Raw genomic sequence first — 25,150 nt, forward strand, 5'->3', positions numbered from 1 at the left:
TTTTGTAGAAACACGTTCATGTGGTCAAGTATAAATCTGAAAATCAGATAGATATCCTATCAGAGAAAACAAATGAAGTGACCAGGTGTAAACAGAGCCCTATATGTGTGACACTAAACTGACTATTTTTTCTTACATCACTGGCGCATTTCATGACCTTGCAGCTGATTGAATGTTTTCACTTACACGACAGTCACTCACTTCTTGTTTCCGGTTTCACGTATCTGGCAGAAGACAGACCGGAGAGTAGTAAAGATGAACAAAGAAAGACTGAAAAGATGAGGATGTCAACTGTGTCGCTGCTGCACCTGCAGACTGAAAAACATGAAACCATTCTCAGACTGCAGAAACAGACAGAATGCCTTCAGCTCCTCACCAAGATCAGTTTGGTTTCTTCTCACAAAGAGACAGAATTTCCTGATTTAACAAAACAAGATTCAGTTGACAGCCATGACCTTGATATATCATTACTAAATGCCTGGACTTGAGCTAAACATGTTCATGGATGAAGGAGTTACAGTATTTTCCACAGCGTGTCATTTAGAAATTTTGTGTTCACTATTTGTGTATTTGAATATATGTTAATGAGGGTATTACAATGTAAACATTGTTTATAAGGACACTTTCTCTGTGTGTGTGCTTGTGTGTGTGTGTGTGTGTGTGTGTGTGTTACACTCACACACAGACGTCAACAAAACTGTCGGCTCTTCCAGCCCTGATTGGTTGCATCCACAATTGGCAGCCAGCGAATCTGACACAAGAAACTGGAGTCAGATCATCTGCATCAACATTGGATCACCAGTCAATCAGAACATGGTGCATTTAAACTTGTCAACATCAGCAGCACACTTCTTTATCTGGATAACCGATCGATGTATCCTTGACTACCTCTTGACCAGGACACACTGATCGGATAGCATTGCCATCAGAAATGCGTTTACACTTGTCTTTTCAATGTGTATGTGGACAACATCCAGATACATGTTGCATGTTAAGGCCCAGTGTAAATGCAGCCAGAGGGTGAAAGAGAGGATCCAGGGCGGGTTATCTCTCAAAAATCTGGGGTCATAAAAGCCATCTGTTCTGGACACCTGTTTGTACACCCCCTCCCCTCCCCTCCCTGTACACCCCAGTGACCTAAATATGAACTTATGAACCTAAGAAGGAATTTCGGTGAGGGAGGGGAAATGTGTTGGGAAACGATGTGCTTTTTTTTAAACTGTGGAAAGGGTGAAATCATGAAAATGGTATAAGGGAAATTTTTATTAAGGTTTTAAGTACACAGTGCATTTCAAGAAAAAGGTTATAAACATATACGAAATGATGTAATGATCGTTTTCATAGTTGAAAAAGTGTAAAACGTTGTTAAAGTTGTAACAAATTAAAGAAAACTACTGGTTATTTATCTAAAACAACTAAACAAGTCAAAAACTAACAGATACGTTTCGTTAAGCAACACGTGAAAAAGATGTATTTTAAAAGGTGTTTTGTTACCAGGTAGAAAATAAAGCATTTGTACCTTACATCAAACTAAAAAAGAAACAAATGTAAAGCGGCGATACAAACCAGAAAACTTGGCGTTTTGTCACAATGTTAGAAAAAGTTAAAACAAAAAAAGATGGTAGGTATTATGCGGATCTAAAATAATTCCATCAGACAAGATACTTGTCAAATCTATGCAATACTTTACCACTAACCACCATTTTAAAAAGCGAGACTGTTAGTGACAGAGAGTTAGACGAAAGAAAAAAGATCTCACAGCAAAGTGTTAAGGCATCTCCGTTGAGTGATCCTGACACACTTAGAATGAGGCTCGGGGGATGCTCCGGAAAAAAAACACACCTCCAGCGCTAGAGACTGCCCCCGCTGTAGGCGTGATACCAACATCAAATAGATTTAAATGTTAAAATAATTAAACTAAGTAGTTTTTTAATAAATAGACATCAGTCCTTAATTAGTGAAAACTTTGTATCCGTTTAAACATAAGGTCAATTTGGACTTTTTAAATGATGTAGGCCTATAGGATTTTTATTTACTTTTAGTCTTAAAAAATAAAAAATAAAAAACAACGTTGAAAAAGCATTATTTGTTTTTAATTATTAAGTTAATTACTCTAATCTACGACTAGTCTAGACTATTGCCTTTGATAGATCGTTTATTTTTGTTAAGCTTAATTTCTCAAGCTATGACAATTAACACACACAGACACACACAGACAAACACACTTCCCTTCTGTCCAGTTTGTAAGTTTGTGTCGCGTTATCTAGTAAATAAAACAGACATATGTAATTAAAAATACTCGGTTTAACAATATAGCAGGAAAGAGATGTCATCTCAACCATCGAAACGCGATTGTGTCCGGCTTCTGGTGTGTGTGTGTGTGATTACTGGAGCCTGCATATCAGTTAGACATGAGTGGCTGTAAACACATCTAACGGGTTTTGAAATGCTTGTAACTGACTTGTGAAACTAACTAATTTCAGAGGGTGTTTTATATATATATATATATATATATATATATATATATATATATATATATATATATATATATCAGTGGTTTTATTTTAATTACATTTCCTATTTTTATTCACAAGGTGATTTTTCAGAAACCAATGCAAACAGTTTATACAAACACGCGTACCTTGATTTTTCAAGCCTCAACACACACACACACATATGCACACACAAATATACAAAAAGTATAAATACACGTAAATATACCCAAACATGCAAATACAAGCACATGTACAAACAAGCTTGTAGAATATGACTTACAAACAATCTCTCACACACACACACACCCACACTTTCCTTCTGCCGCGCTTGTGTCGTGTTATGTAGTAAATAAAACAGACATATGTCGTTAAAAGTATCCCCATTTAACAATATAGTAGGAAAAGAAATATATCAATGTCTCAAGTTGTGCATCGAAACGTGACCGTGTCGGCATCTGGAGGCGGTGTCATTTAACCGCCAAAAACCAAGCCACTCATACATCCCAGTGTTAGGATTAATATATCATATATATATATATATATATATATATATATATATATATATATATATATATATATATATATATATATATATATATATATAGGACAATTCAAATTTATTATAATTACATTTATTTTCAAGTATCAATGCAGGGCTCAACACACACACACACACACACATGCACACACACACTTATTTTAATTTAAGACTTTGACTTATTAAGATCTTTGATTTCCAATGTAAGATTAAATAACTTTTAAACGCAAACGATTCGCAATACTTTGCGGGAGAAACGCTACACAGATATCAACACATTGATTTTTGGTTTGTTAAAAATCTGTGCATTTCAAACAAATGAAGTTAATGCCGTATCTACTCCCGTCGAGATGAAAGGGCGTCTTTACTCACCAGGATATGTGATAAAGGCCAGACGGTGTCTGGCGCAGATCAGCCCAGTAACAGATACATTCAGTCAAGTTGTAAAAATCATATACATAAATCAACGTGTATGAGTATTAAAGATTATGTTATGTTATTAGGGTCTCTTCTACTGAAGTTTATTATATTTAGAGGTGTTCTCAAGAGACGCCCACAGGGGATACCCAGCTATCTAAAAGTTTTGTCATACTGATTACCTGCAAATTATCTTCAAGCCGTGCTACGTTACAAAACCAACAATAACGAAACAATGGCAGACAACTACCAGGGTGAGATTTTTTTTTTGTTTTATACAAATTATTTAAATATATTTTAAAGTGAATATTTGTTTAATGTGTCGCGGATGATTTCTAGGTGGTTTTGAGAATCAGGACTTCGATGAAGGTTTGGATTAGATCCTTGAAGAGTTATGTGAGTATTTTCCAATTTTATTTTATTAATTCAATGGTTAATAATAATAACGTCAATAACGTTGCTATCATTCTTATAGTTGATGAGAACGTGTTGTTTGCCTGTGATGAACCCGAAGCTGTTAATAACGGTAAGCCTTTTTCTCAATAAGTTAAAATGAAGTTTCACATAACATGCTTGCCAGAATAATAATGAAATGTTTTTTTTTTTTTTTTTGACAGACGAACAAGCTGTTGTCAACAATCAGGAGCTGATAACTCCGCCAGAAAATGTCGCACAAGAGGTTGAGATTAGCGCCGAATCACAACACGCCAAAGGACACGTCACAAATCCTGCCTCCGCCGACACTCCGGCTCCCGAGGGATCTTCTCACAATCTCCCAGATGTCTCAAGCATTCGCACCGAAGCTAGCGTTATGTGTAGGCCGCGACACTCGGAGGGTCAGGGGGTGAAACGTTTGAGGTTACCGGAGTGGGGAACGGATGATGTACCAACCACCAGTCGTTTAAGGACTTCGGAGAATAACGGTATGTATTAAAACAGAAAAAAATTGCTTTTACGTTTTATGTTTTGCGTTTTATTCAACAAAATAATAATAAAACCTTTATCTACATTTACAGATCAAGGATATGACGAAGGAGGGCTAACAGCCTGGAGCGATTCTATGGTGAGCGCCTGGGATCGTGCGTCTTTTAACGATTCGGCAAGCGAGGAGGAGACGGAAGAGCTACCTAACGAAGACCCTCAAGAGCTGTTCCGTGAACGTGATTTAAATAGAAGGCTTGATTATGATATGCTTCACCGTGTTAATCGACGGTTTGACAAACTTATCGGTTTGAGTGGTCAAGCATTGTCCTATCAGGGTGCAGAAGAGATCGTCGGTAATGCACAAAGTGATGTGGTGGTGATTTTGAGGAACATCATTGAGTGTCAACAACAGCTCAACGAATCCTTGCGTCACGCGGCTGATACAGAAAAGAGTTTGTAGAATGTACTAACGTAGATCCTTTCGGATGTATAACATTAGCCGGCTGTGCTATGAAAGTGTTCAAAACACTTTTTTTAACCAAAAAAAATCTCGGATGTTTCTGGCACGGGCATTGTTGTCGTTTTAATCCTAACGATTTGATTCCTGTGTCAAAAACACCTTTTGGACTGCTCAGAAGACAATCTGACAATAAGATGAACGTTTTGTGTAATACCTATAATCTCAAGGTGCACAAGATTTGGGAATGTCAGTGGGAGGCTGCTAAACAAAACGATCCCAATGTCATTGCATTTATGAGTAATTATAATGCACCAGCGAGACTGAATCCTAGAGAAGCACTTTACGGCGGACGCATGAACGCACTCCGCTTGTACCACGAGACCGCCGAGGGCGAACACGTGTCATATCTGGATTTCACATCTCTATATCCGTATGTACAGTCGTGTAAAACCTACCCTATCGGGCATCCTGAGGTCATTTTAAAAGATTTTGAACCGGTCAAATCTTATTTCGGTCTCATTAAATGCAGTGTACTGCCCCCACATAAACTACTGCATCCAATATTACCTGCAAAATCCTCTCAGGGGAAACTACTATTTGCGCTGTGTCGCACCTGTGCTGAGGCGCAGTATCAGGGTCGGTGTCAGCACAGTGATGATGAAAGAATCATTTCAGGAGTTTGGACCTCTGTCGAGCTCTCCAGGGCTATTGATAAAGCTTATTCAGTAGTCAGAATTGAGGAAGTCTGGCATTTTCCGCAGACATCAGACACTTTATTCAGCGGTTATGTTAAGACGTTTCTCAAATTCAAACAAGAGGCTTCAGGATTTCCATCACACGTAGGGACAGATGATGAAAAGGAGTCTTACCTCAGAGATTATTTTGAGAAGGAGGGAGTTCAGCTCGACCTTGACAAAATAGCACTTAACCCCGCACGCAGATCTATAAATAAATATTTATTGAATTCGCTTTGGGGTAGATTTGGTCTTAGGTGTAATCAAGCTACAGCGGAGCTTTTAACAGACCCTGAAGATTTCGCCTGCTATATCTTTGGAAACGGAGGCGTCATTAAACATTTCTCATTTGTGTGCTTTGTGTGCACTGTGGCTTTAGTTCAATGGTGCTATGCCGATGAAGACCCCGCCCCCGCGAGTGATGTTTATGTGTTCATCGCTGTATTTACCACGGCTTACGGGCGTCTGGAGTTATATGAGCTCATGGATCAGTTAGGGTCCCGTATTTTTTATGTAGATACAGACAGCGTTATCTTTGTATTGAAAGATGGAGATTGGGTACCTAAAACAGGTGCATATCTTGGTGAGTTGATGGAAGAAATTGATGATGGAGATTTCATAAGTACTTTCGCGTCAATGGGACCGAAAACATATTCCTTTAAAACCACAAAAAATAAAGTGACTCTTAAAGCTAAAGGTTGATCAATGTAAAAATTGACAGTATTGTATTTTTATACAGTTGTTGGCAACCTTTGTATGATGAACTGTTGTCATTGTATCATATCAAATTTATTGAAGGTATTCCAAACTCTTTAACCAATGAAACTTTAATAAAGCCTAATGTCAATGTACTTATTATCCGTGATGACCTGATGTGTGAGTTATTTTCAAACGGCAAACTCTCGCGAGCTTTCACACAATACGTGCATCATATACCATTTTCTATCATATTGATAACCCAGAATCTGTTTTTTCACGGTAAAACCAGTAGGACTATCGCACTCAATACTCACTATCTTATTTTGTACAAGAGTCCGAGAGACTCGATGCAAATAATGACTTTAGGACACCAGATTTACCCTGTAAATACAAAATTCTTTATGGAATGTTATAAGGATGCCACCAATCAGCCTTACGGATTCCTTTTGATTGACTTTAAAGCTAAAACACCAGAGCGTTTTTGTCTCAGATCAGAATTGTTTTCAGATCAACAGGTGGTGTATGTACAGAAAAGAAAATGAGTGATAGGCTGTGTAAAAACTTACCTCTTTTAAAACTATTATATAAGGCTTCACCGAGACAACGCCGTTTTATTTTACAGTCAGTATCAGATCAGCTGATTCTATCCCTGTGTGAGATAGCTCTTAATGTACTTCAGGGCAACATACCTCTAAACACCCTCCAGTTCCGGAGGTTAAAAAAGAAAAAAAAAACAGGAGATCAAATACGCAGCTAGTAAAAAGATTAACATCAAAAGTAAAAAGCGGTTGATTAAACAACGAGTCGGTTTTCTTGTACCTCTGTTAAGTGTGGCAATACCATTCATCACTAGTTTAATTACCTCCAGACAGCATTAGAAATGGAATATGCCGAAAAACTTTACCTAATCCCTCAGAATCAGATGAATAAATTAAGAACTGCAGGTGCTTGTGAGACAATTCAACAAACTGTGGAGAACGATTTAGATGCGGCTATACGAAACGTATTGCAGAGGAGTGATTTAGATTCTCCACCTTCAATACCACGACTTAGGTGCCCTTGAGCAAGGCATCGAACCCCCAACTGCATAAATGGCTGCCCACTGCTCCGGGTGTGTGTTCACAGTGTGTGTGTGTGTTCACTGCTCTGTGTGTGTGCATTTCGGATGGGTTAAATGCAGAGCACAAATTCTGAGTATGGGTCACCATACTTGGCTGAATGTCACTTCACTTTCACTTTCACTTTCAACTATAGTAAAACAAGGTGATTTGGAGAGCAGTACTTTAACTCTTTCACTACTGAAAACGGACGCTATTCATCCCGATGTATCTGCTATTACACCTGTTAATACACCTGCTACTGCACCTGCCACTGCACCTGTTAGTGCACCTGCTGCTGCACCGTCGCATGATGAAAGCGAGGATCAGATTGTCAATGAAATCTTAAACAATGTGCCGCAAAGAAGTTTAAAAAACATCAAACTCATTCTGAATAAAATGTCTAATGCCAAACAAGTGTCTTCATGGACAATTTCTGGGGAGTTTGTATATAAAGGGAATGTAATCGTAGGTTCACACATGTTGGATTTGGTCAAAAGTATAACGGCACCTCACACGCTCCGTGATGAATCCAGACCGCGCGGTTGGGATGAATTTCTGGGTGCTTTGGCAACTTTAAATATACCATTTTCCACTATCACGAATCCGCAGGTTAAAGGCACGGTTGAAACCCTTAAAAGGCATTCGCCTAACCCCATGAAAAAAGGCGGTCGTAAAAAGCACACGTCAAAGACTATGTCACAATCTACTGCCGCTGTTGGACAGTTGTTTAATTCACCCTCACTCAATACTACTGCCTGGTTATCTTTTTAATTTTTTATTTATTTTTTGTGTGTGTGTGTAAATATGTTTTTGAAATAATTGTGTTGTGTTATGTATTAAGTTTTTTATGTTAATAAAAAAGATGAAAAAAAGATGTCTGTCTATACGTTGTCTTTATTTATACAGTACAAACATATTGTTGACATTCAAGATTGCATAGCATTTTTTATTTATTAAACATAAAATAATAACACAGTTCTAGACGCACTAAAGGCACCTTTTACAATTTTGTACACACTTAATACAATTAAATGTATCGCAGAGAGAAGGTTTCATTCTCTTTACAAATCGTGCAACTATATTATCATTTTTAATCAGATCATCATGGTACAGTTTAACAACATTTTCCGGTTTTGTGGAGGGGTCAGAGTTAAAAATAAGCATAGACTGGGTTTTCTTTACGGTCACTTTGGGTAGATAATCGCTGGGGAGCACTCCTAAAAAAACTTGTATTGTGATCAATCTTTTCCATAACAGACGTTAGTTGAACCATATTCATTTTCCTTCCTCCTCAGTAATAATCCACTAACACCTGTCTTCGATTGGATATTTCAACAATTTAATCAAAAATCGCATATACGATAATGGTTATGGATTGTCTGAGAGGTTGTCTGAATCATGCTTCTAGTCTAATATTTCCCGATTTAATTAGTGAAACATGATTCGAGCAATCTTCATCAGGGGTCAAATTAAACACGTAGAGCGTGTATCCGTTTAGAAAATCCTGACGATCTATTACAAGAGGTTGATTTTTAAGATGTCTTCCGGTAGCCGTCACGAGTTGATAAAAGTCCCTAACGGCTGATCCGCTCTCATATTCCGGTTGAAACGGTTTGGACGGAATTTGGACGCCGTCTTGATATAAAGCCAAAAACTCCAGGTTAAAATGTTTAAAAGCAAAGGGGTTTTTATCATACACCCCTGAAAAGGCAGAATTTTCGGTCATTGCCAAAATGATTGATTTTGGTAGTGTCCCGAGAAAAAGATTTTCTTGATTAGATACGCGAGAACCGGCTGGGATAGAAAAATTCTTCACACACAAATGGTCTATGGGGTATTTAGCAGTAATGCCTAGAAGCGCCTGAGCATGCCCCAACTGGACGCCTGGTGAAACGGTAATTTTTTTGACAAAAAGAGATGCTGACACAATATTGAGTCTATAAGCAATGCATCATTGCGCATTAGACAGAACTCATCTTTAGCTCTTGTCATTCTTATTTTTATATCTACACCGTTCAACATTAATTTTTCTTGAAAGAAAATGTCACTATGAATGGGGGCTAGTAATTGTATCACATTACTAGCATTGCTAAATGCAGCTCTCTTCATTAACCCCGTATTTTCTCCAGCGGGGTCAGTAGCATCCATGTGCCCCGGTGTATCTTTGTAGAACAAACCGGCTAAAAAGACACTTTCGAGTGTATCTGTTCCAAAATTAATCAGAGCTTCAATCAAACATCTGTAGAGAGACATCCACCTGTGAGAATATACATGCTCCCGGATAGTTTATTAAACCGACAGGTGCTCCATCTGGTATATTAGAACCGTCGGGTCCGGTTATTTTGAGTCTAGTGTATAAAAGAGTGTTATTAAGATCCAAATAATCCTCTCCCGTGCCAGCGATAAAACAATTATAACGGTGATGAATCAGTTATTGCTGATAGAGGTGGTATTTCGACATAAGTATTTTTTCAATGAACGTCTGTGTCATGGGGATCGTAAATAAGTCTAACTCTGATTTAATACACTCCTCGGACATGCGATGGAGTAGAGCCATGATTAGAAAATAGTGTTCAGAAGTCTTTTGGTACGGACGGTTTTCTTTACACATTTAGTGCGGGGACGCCTGCTACGTTTTGGGCCAGCGCGTTTGTTACTGCGACGTTTAGCTTTCTTCACACGGCCACTCCCCCTACGTAGACGCTCACCCGGTGGTTTAAAAGAACCTTGTGACATCACCATTAACCTGTTGCCATTTTGTCCATTATTATTATTATTATTATTATTATTATTGTCGTTATACGATCTTGATAGAGCGCTGGTCACAACATCGCTAGCTATATTTCTAGCAGCAGTTAGGTACACAGAGGTAGTGCCGTCCTAAAAAGAGATTTGAAGATGCCACCTATGCCTGCTCTGTACATAACAGGACCGCCTGCATATCCTGGTAACCCGTTACCTGCCTGGTTCCTGTAGTATGTAACATATCGCTCGGGGTCCATAGCTGCGTAATAGTTTTGCTAAAACTAAAACTTATTTCACCGGTCTGAAGTGAAGTTTAGCCACAACTTTACCATAAGTGAAACGCACGTGTTTGTTTTGATCGTCTTTAACCTCAATGCAGATATCTGTAATATTAGATTTATTCACAGGTACCTAATGCGGCTTGTCAAATCTAACACTAACGCTGTCGTTAGTTGTACCGTCTATATGTACAGTTCTCAGTAGCGGTACGTACGAATCACCTACTGGTTGATATTCGATCATATCACTGTATATGTACATGCTATAAAATGCACCTCTTATGTCAGCTTGATGCGGTGCATATGTGACGACAGGTGCGCCCGTCAGAACTATTTTCGGGTTGCTGCTTTGCAGTTCCCAGAGACACACCAGACTTTAATCCTAGAATAATAGCCAACTTCACATAAAATATCAAAGATGTGTTTGTCGGTGCTTTTAGAAATATCCTGTTTTTGATGTGATCATAACCAAGTGTGACTTTTGGTGGAAGGTTGGCATTGATTTCTCTAACCAGAAATAGTACATCTTCATAATAACCCAACTTTAACGTATTGCACACTTTAGATACATTTTGTAGATTTGTTTCTTTAATGTAGATAATCACATCACTGTCCTCTTTGTAATGTCTCTCATCATATTCCAGTATATTAGGGTCGGTGTTAATAATAAATGTGGCATCCTCCTCATTAAAAGTGTACCAGGAAATAGGATAATAAAATTCAATTAAACCAACTTCCCATTGACCCTTGAGGTTCATACTTGCTAGTCTCGTTTTGTAATTTGAGATATGATTGTCAGGGTAAACATCCATAGATGCATTACAAGGTAGCGTGATATAAAAGCCACCCTCACTCATGGTGTAGTTTTTCACAAATGCTACTTATGACACCTCGGGTTGTTACTTTAATGGATTCTGTATGTCCAGGATCTCCTTTTCTGGTAACCATGAGGAAAACTTAGTAAGCCAGCCCAGCCACTTGACAAGACAAAGCACTTGGCGACCACTCTTTTTTCGATCTAAAATCTTTTCTATTTTAAACGATTTGTCTTGGTTCACAATGATCTTTTGTAATTCCTTTTCATAAAAACAACTGTCGATAACATCACTGTCATAATTTTGTAGTCTGTACACTGGAGGGTTTCGCAGTATACGAGCGGCTATAGTGAAATATTCCTCGATGTAATTCTGTTCATAACCCTTCGAAAATACACCTCTAACTTTTGAAACTCTAACTACATCTCCTATTTTATACTTAAAGATAGGTGTTCCTTTACGTAACTTTCCATGCAGATTATTGAACACATCTGTCTCATTTTCTTTATTAACGTCCAACGGTCACATTTTAATACTTTTGTCATAACTGGCGTTATATCCTTCAAAAGATCTTGTAAGATATTGTAGTAACGCTTTGAATTGATAGCCGTTAAAAAACGAGCCATAAATGATTTAATAGTGCGATTAAATCGCTCCACACAAGATGATTTTACATCACTTGCTGTAGCAAAATGATGTATGTTATACTTTTTTATCAGTTGTTGGAAATGTTTGTTGAAAAATGCTTTATCAGTCTGTAATTTTTGTGGTATACGTTTTTCTTTGAGTATAGAGGCGAATGCTTTCGTTACCTCTGCACCTGTCTTATTCTTCAGCGGACGCACCCATGCATACTTGCTAAAAACATCTATACAAGTCAGTAAAAAATTGATACCGTCGTTTTCTTTCGAAAAAGCAGACATGTCAACAAGATCTGCTTGAAACTGTACATCTTTTCCATACACTATCACTCTATTCCGTTTGTATTTGATAGGTGCTGTCCTGTGTAATGTATAAGTGTCCTGAGATGATAGCCAATCTGATATTTCTTTATCCTTCAGAGTTACCCCGTATTCCTGTAGTACACCGCGTCTTAATCGTTCTTTACCTCCCAAAGAACCAGGGTGCGCTGGGTTGTAGTACACTTTTTTCATTAATTCAGACATCTTACCACTACTACTGTTTACACAAAACAATGACAGAGTTATTAGGTTCAAAAGCTTTTTATTTGCAATCGTTGCAGAAGACACATACAAGCTCAATTTGATTGGTTGTACATTATCTAATTATACATCATCTAGATATTGAAGGAATTTCACACACATTAAAACATTTTTCTCTATCATATGTTCAACTAGCATGTCAATAATTTTATATACGTCTATCGGATCATTTCTTGACAACAACATTACACACACATCGGTTACATAAGTACAAAGACATAAAATGTTACCTATTTTAAGACTTTCTTCACATTCAGGCATAAGTTCAAGAATATTTTTAACAGTCATGCGTGGGTAATACGTGTTTGTGAGGCACTGAGTTGTCATAACAGACCACTCCTCCGATATGCCCCTCACAGCTAACATTTGTTTTTCTAATTTCGTTAAACGTTCATTGTCCACATAACATTCACTCTCATCATCTATAATCTTATACAATAAAAAAGTTATTTCACTCTTAATTCTTTGTTTAAATACAAGTTTTTCCAGACAGTTTGTTCTGCAGAGGTTACCCATGTCCCCACGGTTAATCAGAATCAGCAGGTGTACTCTTCTTCCAGCTGTCAACAGCGTCGTAAATTGCCTACTCGCAGGTTTCATCCACAAGTTTCGTCCGGAGTTCTGCCAGACCTTCCACTTCCACCACACAGCTTTAATGATCTTATGTCCAATCACCCCGATGCAACCATCGACGGTGTCCGAGACATTTTCAGAATTTGCCGTGTCAGATGGATCAGCGTGGGGAGGTGGCGGATTGTACTTTGCGAGGAAAGTGAGGTTATGGTATCCGAGTTCTGTACAGAATTTGTTCAGCCAGGCGTCATTGTCCGTCGTTGACCACGGGGGTGATGCGTTGTCATCGCATACAAAGTGTTGAGCTGGCGAAGTATTTTCTTGAGTCATGTTGGTGGTGGTGATGTCGCTCAAAGTCTATTTCCACATAGGTCCCTGACGTGCGTATTTAATGATTATAGATGGTAGGCGGGGCCACATGAACCCCTCTCCGGGTGGCCACACACCATTCAGGGTGAAACATTTTCACTTTTATGTTGTTGTATCTGTCAAACGCCTCGCACCACTTAAACATTTTGTCTATCTTTCCAAATATCTCCTCTAACGCAGGCACGTCTTTCCACGGAAACAAAAATTTAATCTTATAGTATTTAAGATGGTCCGCTTCAGATATTGGGCATGCACGTTCAGGTAAATCCAGGAGGCGGTCGCTGCAAAGAATATATATATATATAATCATCAGCTTACTTGTTAATGTGATCCCCGAGCACTCTGTAACGCATTCCTGGAGTGACACCGTTCCATTCGCCTATGAATAGAGGATCATCGCCTCCATCTTTTTAATCCTGCCAGACATAATTGTAAAATAAACACCAATCTTTTACTGTGAAAAACAGATCAGGATCCTCGCTCGTGTCGTACGTAACCCTTTATTCACTGTCCACGGTGCTCAGTCTGACCTCGCGGTTGCTCTTGTCAAAATCGTAACTACAAATACGATTGCCGGATAGATGAAACTCACGCTTAACATTGTCCAAAGGTTCGTGGAGGAAATTGGCCAGACACGGACCATGTTTTACCTTCCTCGGGGCCAGCATTAGCTGTTCCATAGCTAACTCGACACTCTTCTCAGGAGTTTTAGGTGATGATGTCGTAGCCATTGTTACAGAATAGCTGTCCAATTTTTCAATTCACAAAAAAACACCTTTCGTATTTTACAACTAGGTACGGATAAATTTGCTTCAACAAAATCCTCTTTCTAAACACTTGTTACACCCTATTTGATGTTTGTATCACGCCTACAGCGGGTCAGTCTCTAGCGCTGGAGGCGTGTTTTTTTTTTCCCGGAGCATCCCCCGAGCCTCATTCTAAGTGTGTCTGCGCTGCTGTCAGGATCACTCAACGGAGATGCCTTAACACTTTGCTGTGAGATATTTTTTCTTTCGTCTAACTCTCTGTCACTAACAGTCTCGCTTTTTAAAATGGTGGTTAGTGGTAAAGTATTGCATAGATTTGACAAGTATCTTGTCTGATGGAATTATTTTAGATCCGCGTAATACCTACCATCCTTTTTTGTTTTAACTTTTCCTCACATTATGACAAACACCAACTTTTCTGGTTTGTATCGCCGCTTTACATTCGTTTCTTTTTTTTGTTTGAGGTAAGGTACAAATGCTTTCTTTTCTACCTGGTAACAAAACACCTTTTAAAATTTTTACAAGCTCTCACTAACCTTTTTCTTGAAATGCACTGTGTACTTTAATACCTTAAATAAAACTTAAATAATACCTTAAAAATGTACCTTAATAAAAACTTCCCTTATACCATTTTCATGATTTCGCCCTTTTCAGAGTTTAACAAAAAAGCACATAGATCCCAACACATTTTCCCCTCCCTCACCGAAATTCCTTCTTAGGTTCGTAAGTTCATATCTAGGTCACCGGAGTGTACAGGGAGGGGAGGGGGTGTACAAACAGGTGTCCAGAACAGATGGCTTTTATGACCCTCATCAATCAAATTTTGATGGCACTACCAGCCCTGGATTCTCTCTGGTGAATAGTAATCTATTATCTGTTCTAATAGTGAGTACAGCTCTGGTGAAGGACACACTTTTTAAAGCAGGAGGCCACTATTGGGCTGTAACAGCTTCTCATTCAGTGCAGTTAGGATCTTTACTAATGTTCGACTGATATGTATGTATTTTAAAGGCTGATGCTGATATCTTGGAGAGCAGGGTGCACAATTGCCCAAACTGCAGTTATAATGCACAACTGTTATGCTGCACAATGAAGCTTTTACTGTATTCATGTCAATATTGTGTTTGCTGTTAGTTGTTGTGAAAGCATTTTGTGAGAGAAAATGCATTGCAATGACGAGATCAATGTATTCACATGATACATAGAATCTGTCTACTCAATGCTCATCACTGCAGCCTTTCATTTGATGGGAAAAGATCTAATAATGCTATTATCAACACTTCCACGATTCATTAATCTCAACAGCTGTAATAGTAAATATATATATATATATATATATATATATATATATATATATATATATATATATATATATATATATATATATATAGTAAAAGTATTTGAGAACGTTACAGATGTAATGTGCATTTAGAATCCAAAGATGTCAGCCAATCACAACAGTTTTTGTTTGCTCTGACTCTCACAGCAGCCACGCCCCTGCAAACAGAGCATTCAAGCCAGAGGGCTAAAATCAGTTTATAAAAATGCCTTTTATTTCTACATTTTAAATGTAAAAATCATACTAACAATATGAGTACACCTCAGGAATAATTAAAAAAGCATTAAAAATAAATAAATAATAATAATCCATGTCTTGGGACCTAGAGTTAGGGTAAGTAAGAATGTACTTATAATTTCCAAACAGGAAAGATTTGGTGTCTATATATAGGTATCAGCTATCAGCCAAAATGAGTTGAAAAATACTGGCATATTGGGTATTGACAAAACTCCAATATTGTCCAAAAATCCTTGACGATATATCTTTCAACCTTTAATTTTTATAGCGTAGATGCATTTGTTCAAAGGGGACATTAGATTCAAAATTACATTTTACATGGTGTTTGCATGTAAATGTGCAGCAGTGTGTGGACACATCCACCCTACATTGATAAAAATATAAATAACTCTATTTTGTCCTGAAATGAGAGCCACTGAGGATGCAGTAGATTAGTTGTGTTTTACACAAGAAACAGAAGAGAGTATTCACATTAGCATTGAAAGGGACAGCATGCACTGAAATGGCTCGCTATGCACAGAGCTTGTTTTGAAAAGGCAAACGGGTGTTGTCACCAGAATGTTTTGTAGACATTTCCTAAAAAGCCTAAAGAATAATACCAACTTGTGTAAAATGGGCATCTGATGTCCCCTTTAGTAAATTAGCAGCATTCACGACCCACACATGTATGATTGTTAACATTGCAGTGTCTTTGTGGGAATCATGCAGCTGTTTGATGCACAGACAAGTCGTCTGTTACCTGAGTGTGCAGCGAGGAGCTGTAGGGGTAAGCCGGCGGAGGCAGCTCAGCGGGGTACAGTGGGTAAGATGCCCACACCTCAGGACCGCTGGCGTACAGCGCAGGAACACTCATGTCATCTGAACAAACAACAGGGCGAGTGTGAGTTAGGTGAGTGTTAGTTAGTTAATGTGCACCGCATTGTGACTTAAACTTCCCAATACATGTAAATGTGTCTTAGCAGAACAGTCCCACCATTTTGTCCATGTGGACAATAGTGCAGGTGATTTGAGCCTCATAAACTATAGGCCCACTAGGTACAGCATAGTCAGATGAGAATACTTAAAAAGCTCGATCTGTCCTCTCAACAGAACAACACACTGACAATGAATGCAGGATTCAGGAGGGCTGAACTGATTTCTAAGAGACCATTTTTTTTTCATCTGAGGTCTCTGAGAGCCACAGATTATTTTATATGAGTAAATCCTAAACCAAAATCAAATAAAGAGAGATGAAACGCATGTGTGTTGTAGAGGATTATGGGTAAAAAAATCTGGTTGTAGCACATGAATATTAATTTGATCATGCTACCATTGCATGGTGTGTTCCTGAGTAAAATGTGTTGAAGCCAGTAGATGGATCTTAGAGCTGTTTTCACAAAACATCTTAAGGCTAAATGTAGCTCAAAACTCCCCGATTTAGGAAAAAAACTTAAAAATAACTGGCCTGTCAGTCATAAATTTAGGTCTTCTAATTTTTTGCTCTAAGAGTATTTCACAAAGTGTTTTAACACTAAAACTAGCTCCTAAATCTGTGAAAGGTAAGGAAGCGTGAAGAGGAGTCCAAAGTCACTATAAGACCAAGCCACGATCTTTAAACAATATTTAAGTAGCTGTTTCTGGCAATCTGCCTCAGATCGTTTACAAGAGCAAGAGTAAGAGGCTAACAATTAGCTGAACATATACTTGTTTAATCAGTGACACTTATCGTGCATTTTAAAATCTTTATTTGAATGTGTTTATTAACATTTTCATTTTTAAACCTTTAATTGAATATGGCAAGATTATTTCTATGAATAAATCTCTGTCAGAGACTATCAGCCAATCACTGTGTGAGTAGTTAAAAAGCACGCTGACATCATCCTAAACCTTAGTCAGAGCTGAAGACCTCTCCTTCTACTTTTCCTTAGTAAAAGTTTCTCTCAACAGGATTATGAATTGGTTTTCAGAAATTTTTTTTTTTATTGCCATTTAGGGGAACTCTTGGCAAGATCAAATGTTTTGTAAAAACAGGCCCAGATCTGCAGGATGTTTTGTGGTTACAGGCTCTCTGGGAATTTGGGTAAGTCTGCAGTCATACTATCTCAGTTTTAGATAAAGAGATCTACATATAGTTATACAAACGCCTGAGTGTTTTACTCACAGGGCTCTCGAGTGACACAGGGAGGGCCAGGACTCTGTCTGGATGGCGAAGGGTTTGGGATTCCTACTAGTTTGCTCTTGGACATCTTGGTGTTGGCTTTGGCAAACTCCAGCCGTAAAGTCTGGGGAATATCTGGGTCAAAGCGAACACCCTGACAAAGAGGAACAAACATTTTCAGCAAACGTGCTGAATCAATCTCATCCTCACATCACTTGACTTGATGTGTGCTCTTTCATCTTATTCATAATGCAGTGGATGTCAGGTCTGTTATGATGGGTCACAGGTATCAGGGAAAACAATACTATAAGAAATGCTGAAGAACGTCATTCCAGACTCCAAAGATCAACTGCAGTTTGTCTTTCCTCACAATAGATGCAGTATTTCATATGCTTCATAACGCTCTGACCCACCGGGACAATAAAAACTACCATATGTGGATTTAATGCTGTCATAGCTGATCAACAAGTGGCTCGATCTGGACACTGGATGTCCTTGCCAGCAGACCCCCAGAAGTTTGGATTGGCAGTGAAACCTTTGACCCTCAACACTGCCAATAAGGGAGTTTGAGATGGGCTTCTAATGCAGCCAGTGATCACACACACACACTCATTTCAGAAAGGACAACAGCTTCAGATTTCAAGCTTCAGCTTCAGATGAGATGATTTAAATAATGCTGAAAATCAAGTTTACTGCATTTTCAAATGACAAAGAAAGTCTGCTTGTGAAGATTTGTGTTTTGTGGAGTTAAACTCGGACGACTGGAGGCTGTTCTTGCACATTAACCACTTCTGCAGATCTTCCCCCAATTGGAATTTTACATTTTACCAGCTTTGTACAGTTCACTTTGTAACCTATACAAATACATGGGAAACAACCAAATATGAAACAAAGCCATTTTAATTAATACTGTCTTCATTATGTGTGCATCTAAATCTTCTCAAGGTAAAGTCTCTCCTGTTCACACTGAGATTACAACCAAATCCTGATCAATGAAAACCAGAGAGGCAGAGAAAGAGAGTAAGATGAAGCTCTTTAATCTGTGGACTGTCCCGATTTCAAGGTAAAAGTGGAATCTGGTCATATTCCCACATTTACTGCTGCTATAAAGAGCTCAGATCTGTTTGTGTGTGTGTGTGTGTGTGTGTTTGTGTTTGTGTGTGTGTGTGTGTGTGTGTGTGTGTGTGTGTGTGTGTTTGTGTGTGATTGAAAGTGTCTTCTGTCAGAATCACCACACGAGGAGCCTTTGGTCTTTTTTTAGTGGTTTTATGTCGAGATGAAGCGTTAAACTTACGTTCAGTGCGTTCTTAGCAGCCTCTGCTTCTGAGCGACTGTCAAAACTGACAAACCCCACCGGCTGCAGAAACACAATGAAATCAAGGTAAGACGAAGAAGAAGCTCTTCAAACTGCTCAGAATAACAGTCTGAGACAGATTCATGACTAACTACAGAGATATGGAGACGAGTGAGGGAAAGTAAGCATGAAATGACATTCAAAGAACATTTTACTTGCTTTTCCTGTTTGACTAGCATTGACTGCTGTCACTGATAACACTTTCTTTGACTATATCAGTGAAGATACTGCATAGACTTCCTCTGATCAGCTAACTCAACACCTGACCCTAAAACTCATCCATCATACAAACATGTGCACAACACTAGATTCACATCTAGCACAGCATCTTTTAAGAGATTGGACTTCCAACATCTATTGGGATATCATGCATCTTACAGCTTTATGTTTACATATATATATATATATATATATATATATATATATATATATATATATATATATATATATATATATATAAATTTTGAGAGTAACAGCAGTTAAAATTCAATCAATACAGTATTCTAACATCTGGCAAGTAACAAAGTAATAACTTTTTTGGGCTATTTTTAAGGAGTTATATGATTATCATTAATGATGTCATGATTTTTGGGTTAATATTTCAAATTTAACAAACACTACTATCCATGATAGAAGAAAATCCAGAAATTCTGAAATATGCCTTTATTTTGTAGTGTAGTTTTATATTAAATGATCAGGCTAATATATTTCTGTCTTGATTAATAATAATAATAATAATAATAATAATAATAATTATTATTATTATTATTATTATTATTATTATTATTATTATTATTATTATTATTATTATTATTATTATTATTATTATTATTATAATGGCATTAGTTAATTTTTCCTTTGTAATGTCTGCTTTCCCCCCATTTGTTCTGTCCCCATTCAGTGACTTCTTCTGTCTAAACTGTAAGAAATAGGGAGAACACAGCAACAATTCAGGAATAAGATGATAGTCCCCTCCTTTGAGAACAGAATGCCACAAGACCAGGGTCCTAGGAAATCTTCAGCAATATGGTCCTGACTTTGTTACTCAGGGTCTTCATCCCCTCAGTATTTTTGAAAGGGAAGATTTTAAAGAATTATTCAAACCAATGTCTAGATGATAGTGATGTTTAGAAAGACACTGGTCAAAATGTTGGATGAGCAATCCTTCCATGAAGGCAGATGTTTGTGAAGTTCTCTCTGAGCAGGAATAACAGCCACAGATACATGGTCTGTTAAAACTAAGAGCTTGACTGGACAGATTCAGAGATCTCCTCAGGGCCCGAGGATCAAGGGAAGACAAAGATATGCTGGAAAGTGTTCACGTGGAACTCAGCCTTCAAAGCTAAGCAGCGTTAACCACTTCAGACAATGGTTCAGATTCTGCTGAAGATGATGAAGAAACTGATGCAGAGGCAGATCTTAAGTTCGCTGATGTTGCAGCATTTCTAAATGAGTCTGGAAAAGATAACTAGCACTCATACACACACTCAACCAAGCAGTGTACATGTCAAAGCCTTTGGAATGAGCAGAATATTGGCACACAAGCTTCTGACACCATTAAAGACACTTTTTTTGTTTTACTTCATTGTTGTATGTCTAGACAGTCTTCATTCAGTGATTACTGTTGTCCCTCTAGCAGTTGTTATGTGTCAGTGTTACGGCTGGTGTCGTTTTGTGGTGTTTTCTTTTCTCTTCTCTCTTTTGGTTCATCTTTATTTTCCCTTTCTTAGTGTTACGCCATTGGTCCTGCCTCCTGCCAATCATCGTTGGAGGTGATGACGTCATCTGATTCATTCACCTGGCAGAGATCGGGATCTATAAAAGGAAGATGCTGACAATGCAAGAGAGGCTTGTTGCCTGTTGCTAGTATTTTTGTTATTGTGATTTTTTAGCTGACGCTAACTTTGTGTATTGTGGTTAAGCTGTTGTTTGTGAATATCTGCATATGTTCCGTGCATTAACATAAACCTCAGTTTGACCTCCATTCATTTAAATATTTTTTGGTTTGTGATTCGTATGTATACAAAGGGAAAGGAAGGAGAGGAAAGGTAAGCATATCACGTGATATACATTTCTCATCCTGCAGTGAACTTTTGTTTTATACACTAGGTAAGGGGTGTGCGTCACCTGCTGTATTTTTAGTTTGAGCTAGTGAGAGTAGTTTATATTATCAGTATCCACAAATCAGATACTGAAGACTTTTTTTTTTCTTTCTGTAACTAGTGTAGAATTGATAATTGAGGGTTATGTTTTGATTATTTCATCTGTTTGATTGCCGCCCAATTCACTCCTTATTTTTCCCTAGTTGTCTGTTTTCAATGTAAACATTACTGCAGGCTGTTTTTTTATTTTATTTTTTATTTATTTATTTTATTTTATTTTTTTTTGCATATAAGCCTTCCTATAATAACCTTGCAAATAAACACTTGTTGTTTGCCTTTAGCACGTGTTTTCACTGCTTGCCCTGGTATTGGACCAAAGTCAATCCCCAACACTAAATGTTATTCCCCATACCCCTTACTAACTACAGGGGACGTAACAGTCAGAAAACACATTTACTTTCCAAAACGCAACCATCTCTCCAAAAGACATTGAGAAGCTTCTCTTGTATTGAATTAGTAGGCATTTCTGCTTCAGTATGAATGTAAATGGAGTTGCTTTTATCAGTCTGAAGGACACAGCATCTCAATCCTTGACCGACGGAGTCAAACAGTTCCTTTTTTCACTTGAACATTTTTTTTTTTTTTTTAATTTTCAAATATTTTACTGAAAACATTCCAGTGCTTATTCTTTTTTTGTAATAAACATCATTGTGGGGGGAAAATTTACTTTTAATGTAGAAAAGTACAGAGAAGACTGTAGCTTAACTACTTTCATTTATTTTTCATTAAAATAATATATTTATTAATATTTAATTATTTATGCCTTTAGCAGACTGGGAATCAAACCCATAACCTTGCTCTGCTAATGCAATGCTTTAGCAGCAGGAACAACAATGTTTATATGTATATATGTGCACTGTTTCATAGAAGCTTCTAACAGACATAACTTTTCATTTTAAGATAATATTTTCTAACCCTAAAATGTCCTCATTATCACACGGAAAGTGTGTCTCCACAGCCTTCATGCTTTTGAAAGAGATAAGAAGCATTTCTAAAAATACACACACGTAAAGAATTGAAAGCTTCACACAGACAGACAGAAATAATGAACCTAGCTAAACTCAATCTAAAACTGTTTTAAACTGGTTTTAGTCTTAAACAGGACTAGTGCAGGTTTAGTAAAAGTCCTTGAGACCTAACATGAAATATTTCTATTTTTATAAGTTAATTCATTGCATCACAGGAGCATTAATCTTGTTATTACAAACCTGATTAGAAATGATGAGTGAATTTGAAGGACCTAACGCTAACACATCTTTAACTGCATCTCGCTAGAATGACATCTTAGAAAACAACTCACAATACATCCATCCTGTGACCTGAGAGCAACCAACCAAAGCAAACTAGCAACAGCATCCACAACACCCTTGCAACCATCTGTTGTGTCTCTGCATGACTGCAGAGCTTAAAATCTCAAACCTCTTTTATATAGTTAACACTGCTGGGATTTTTTTTCTAAAGCCGCGTTTCCACTGCAGGTACTAGGCACTTAAGGCTGGTACTCGGTGTGTTTCCACCGCAGGAACCAGGAACTAAATAAAGTTCCAGGTAAAAAAAAATGCCCCTCAGAAAGTCCCTGCTGGCGAGGTGGTACTTTTTTAAAAGTTCCGGAACTTTCAGGGGCGGGACTTGGGCATTAAACATCCTGATTGGTTGAGTTCATGCAGGATTGTCATTTCAACCACCATTTATTTGGATCATTTTCAAAATATTACTGTTATTGTGTCATGAAATGTAATTTTAAAAGTGTTTCAGGTGAGAATGTAGTTGTTTAAAACTCAAATCTATGGTTTATTTATAAAGACAGCGCCTATTTAAAAATGTGTTTCACCGAGCTCGGAGACATGAGCTCCACGCAATCAGCGAGAGCTCAGTGATCATGTATCCGCCGAGAGCACTCTCACCTCGGCTAAACCTTCTGATATGTGCCGCTGGCTCTGATATCTCTTTAGTGGTTAAACATACAATATCATTCATTTTGGGTAACTCTAACAGGTTTTCTTTGGTCTGTATTCAATTTATCTATATGTTAAAATTAAATAATAATATTTTGTTTCATTGTAATGACTGTATATATATACACATTTCTCTGAACTAAGTACATTTCTGCTGCTATTATTCTGTTTAAATGCAAAACGAAAAGAGGTAATGGTATTTGATATCCTTTTTCATTTTATTATAAATATACAGTGAGGACAATTGCAGTAGCCATGGAGAGCTGACTCATGTTATCAAGTATGGTACTGTTTGCAGAATTACCAGATTTGCCTCGTCGCGGACATCACACTCCCGAGTTGTATGCGCAAAGTCCGAACTACAGAGGATGCACGTCCAAAATCAGCATACTTTGCATTGAGAAATGCACGCAGACCTACGTCACCAGAGTGTTTGCCTAATCTTCCTGGCATTTTAGACAGTGGAAACACAGAAAGCAACAGGTCTTGGGGGGGGGGGGGGGGGGGAAGTTCCTGGTACAATTGTTCCGGGTAATTTCGGTGGAAACGTGGCATAATATAACAGCTGAGGGAGTGACACACATTTCACAGCTTTAGATAACAACTCTACAAAACCCTGGGTTTAGTGAAAAGGACCCATAACGAGTATTAATCCATCAAACAGAAATAGTACACATGACATACTGTACATATAGTCAGAGGATCATATATTTCTTACCTGTTTGGAGGTCAATTTGATTAAGGACCCTTCGTAACCCTAATGAAGAGAATCAGAAATGAAGCACAGTTCATGTTGACAGTAATTTAATTTCATTCATGGTAGGAAAACACAGAATGTGTGTCTCTTGTGGCCAAACATCTCTCCAGTAAAAGAACAAAAGCACTTGCTTAAAAAGTACTTAAGTACCAAAAGAAAATTTCTTTTTTTATGTCAAAGCACTGTTCTATTGCTGTATGTAATAATTGCATTACATTACGCCTAATGAATACAAAGTGAAATATAACCATGATGTTAAAAAACCTATAGGAATGAGATGGGTGTGGTGTCATATGTGTGTGTGTGTGTGTGTGTGTGTGTGTGTGTGTGTGTGTGTGTGTGTGTGTGTTTTGTGGTCAGTAAATGAAAATTTTATATATATATATATATATATATATATATATATATATATATATATATATATAAATCCACAGAAGAGCTGTTGTGTCTCCTAACGAAACACAGTACTGTATGTGTTTGACTGAAGCAGATCTGTGAGATTCTGAATGATGTTTCTGATGTCAAATAAATCTACCTGCTATACACTTATATAGCTACAGTTATGTTGCTGGGTTTTATTTTATTTTAATATGTATTTACAGCAGACATATTTATTCGACATCAGAAACATCATTCAGGTGTATTTAACTACAGTAATCATGTAAATATTCTTCATTTCTCGTGTCTTCGGATCAAGCACACATGAAGTTCACCTGAAAAGGCCTGAATAACAGGTAGAGCTCTCTGGGTTTGATGTCCAGTGGCAGACCACTGACAAACAGAGTCCTGACCTGCAGAAAACCAGAAACGGGACACTGATAAAGGAGTTTACCCTGACCAGAACTAACTATGCTTTAATTATCACGATCAACACTTCACACTATATCCCATATTTGAATCTCTGTATGTCAGGATACAGAAGACAATCAAAATGACTGAAAACAGTACAAAAGCCGAACTAGAGATCTCTGACAGTAATTAAGATCATCAGTGTAATTCCAGCACTGCCAAAATAAGAGAAACTCACCTCTTCTCCTGAGCTGCTGCGCTCGTTCTTGCTGCTGTTGTTCAT

At 37.7% G+C, this 25,150-nt stretch overlaps 1 protein-coding gene across 1 annotated transcript; it reads right to left on the reverse strand.

The window, feature by feature from the left end:
• Window positions 1-234: 234 nt before the first annotated feature.
• rbpms (RNA binding protein, mRNA processing factor) lies at window positions 235-25,150 on the reverse strand. The gene is made up of 8 exons (XM_026261411.1): window positions 25,106-25,150; window positions 24,792-24,869; window positions 24,040-24,078; window positions 19,145-19,207; window positions 17,854-18,004; window positions 16,453-16,571; window positions 680-751; window positions 235-315 (listed from the first exon to the last, which is right to left on the reverse strand). The coding sequence occupies exons 1-7, from the start codon at window positions 25,148-25,150 to the stop codon at window positions 689-691; spliced, it is 558 nt and encodes a 185-aa protein (XP_026117196.1). The 3' UTR covers window positions 235-315; window positions 680-688.

This window comes from Carassius auratus, unplaced genomic scaffold (genome assembly GCF_003368295.1).
Source record: "Carassius auratus strain Wakin unplaced genomic scaffold, ASM336829v1 scaf_tig00215864, whole genome shotgun sequence".
In the NCBI taxonomy this organism is placed as follows: Eukaryota; Metazoa; Chordata; class Actinopteri; order Cypriniformes; family Cyprinidae; genus Carassius; species Carassius auratus.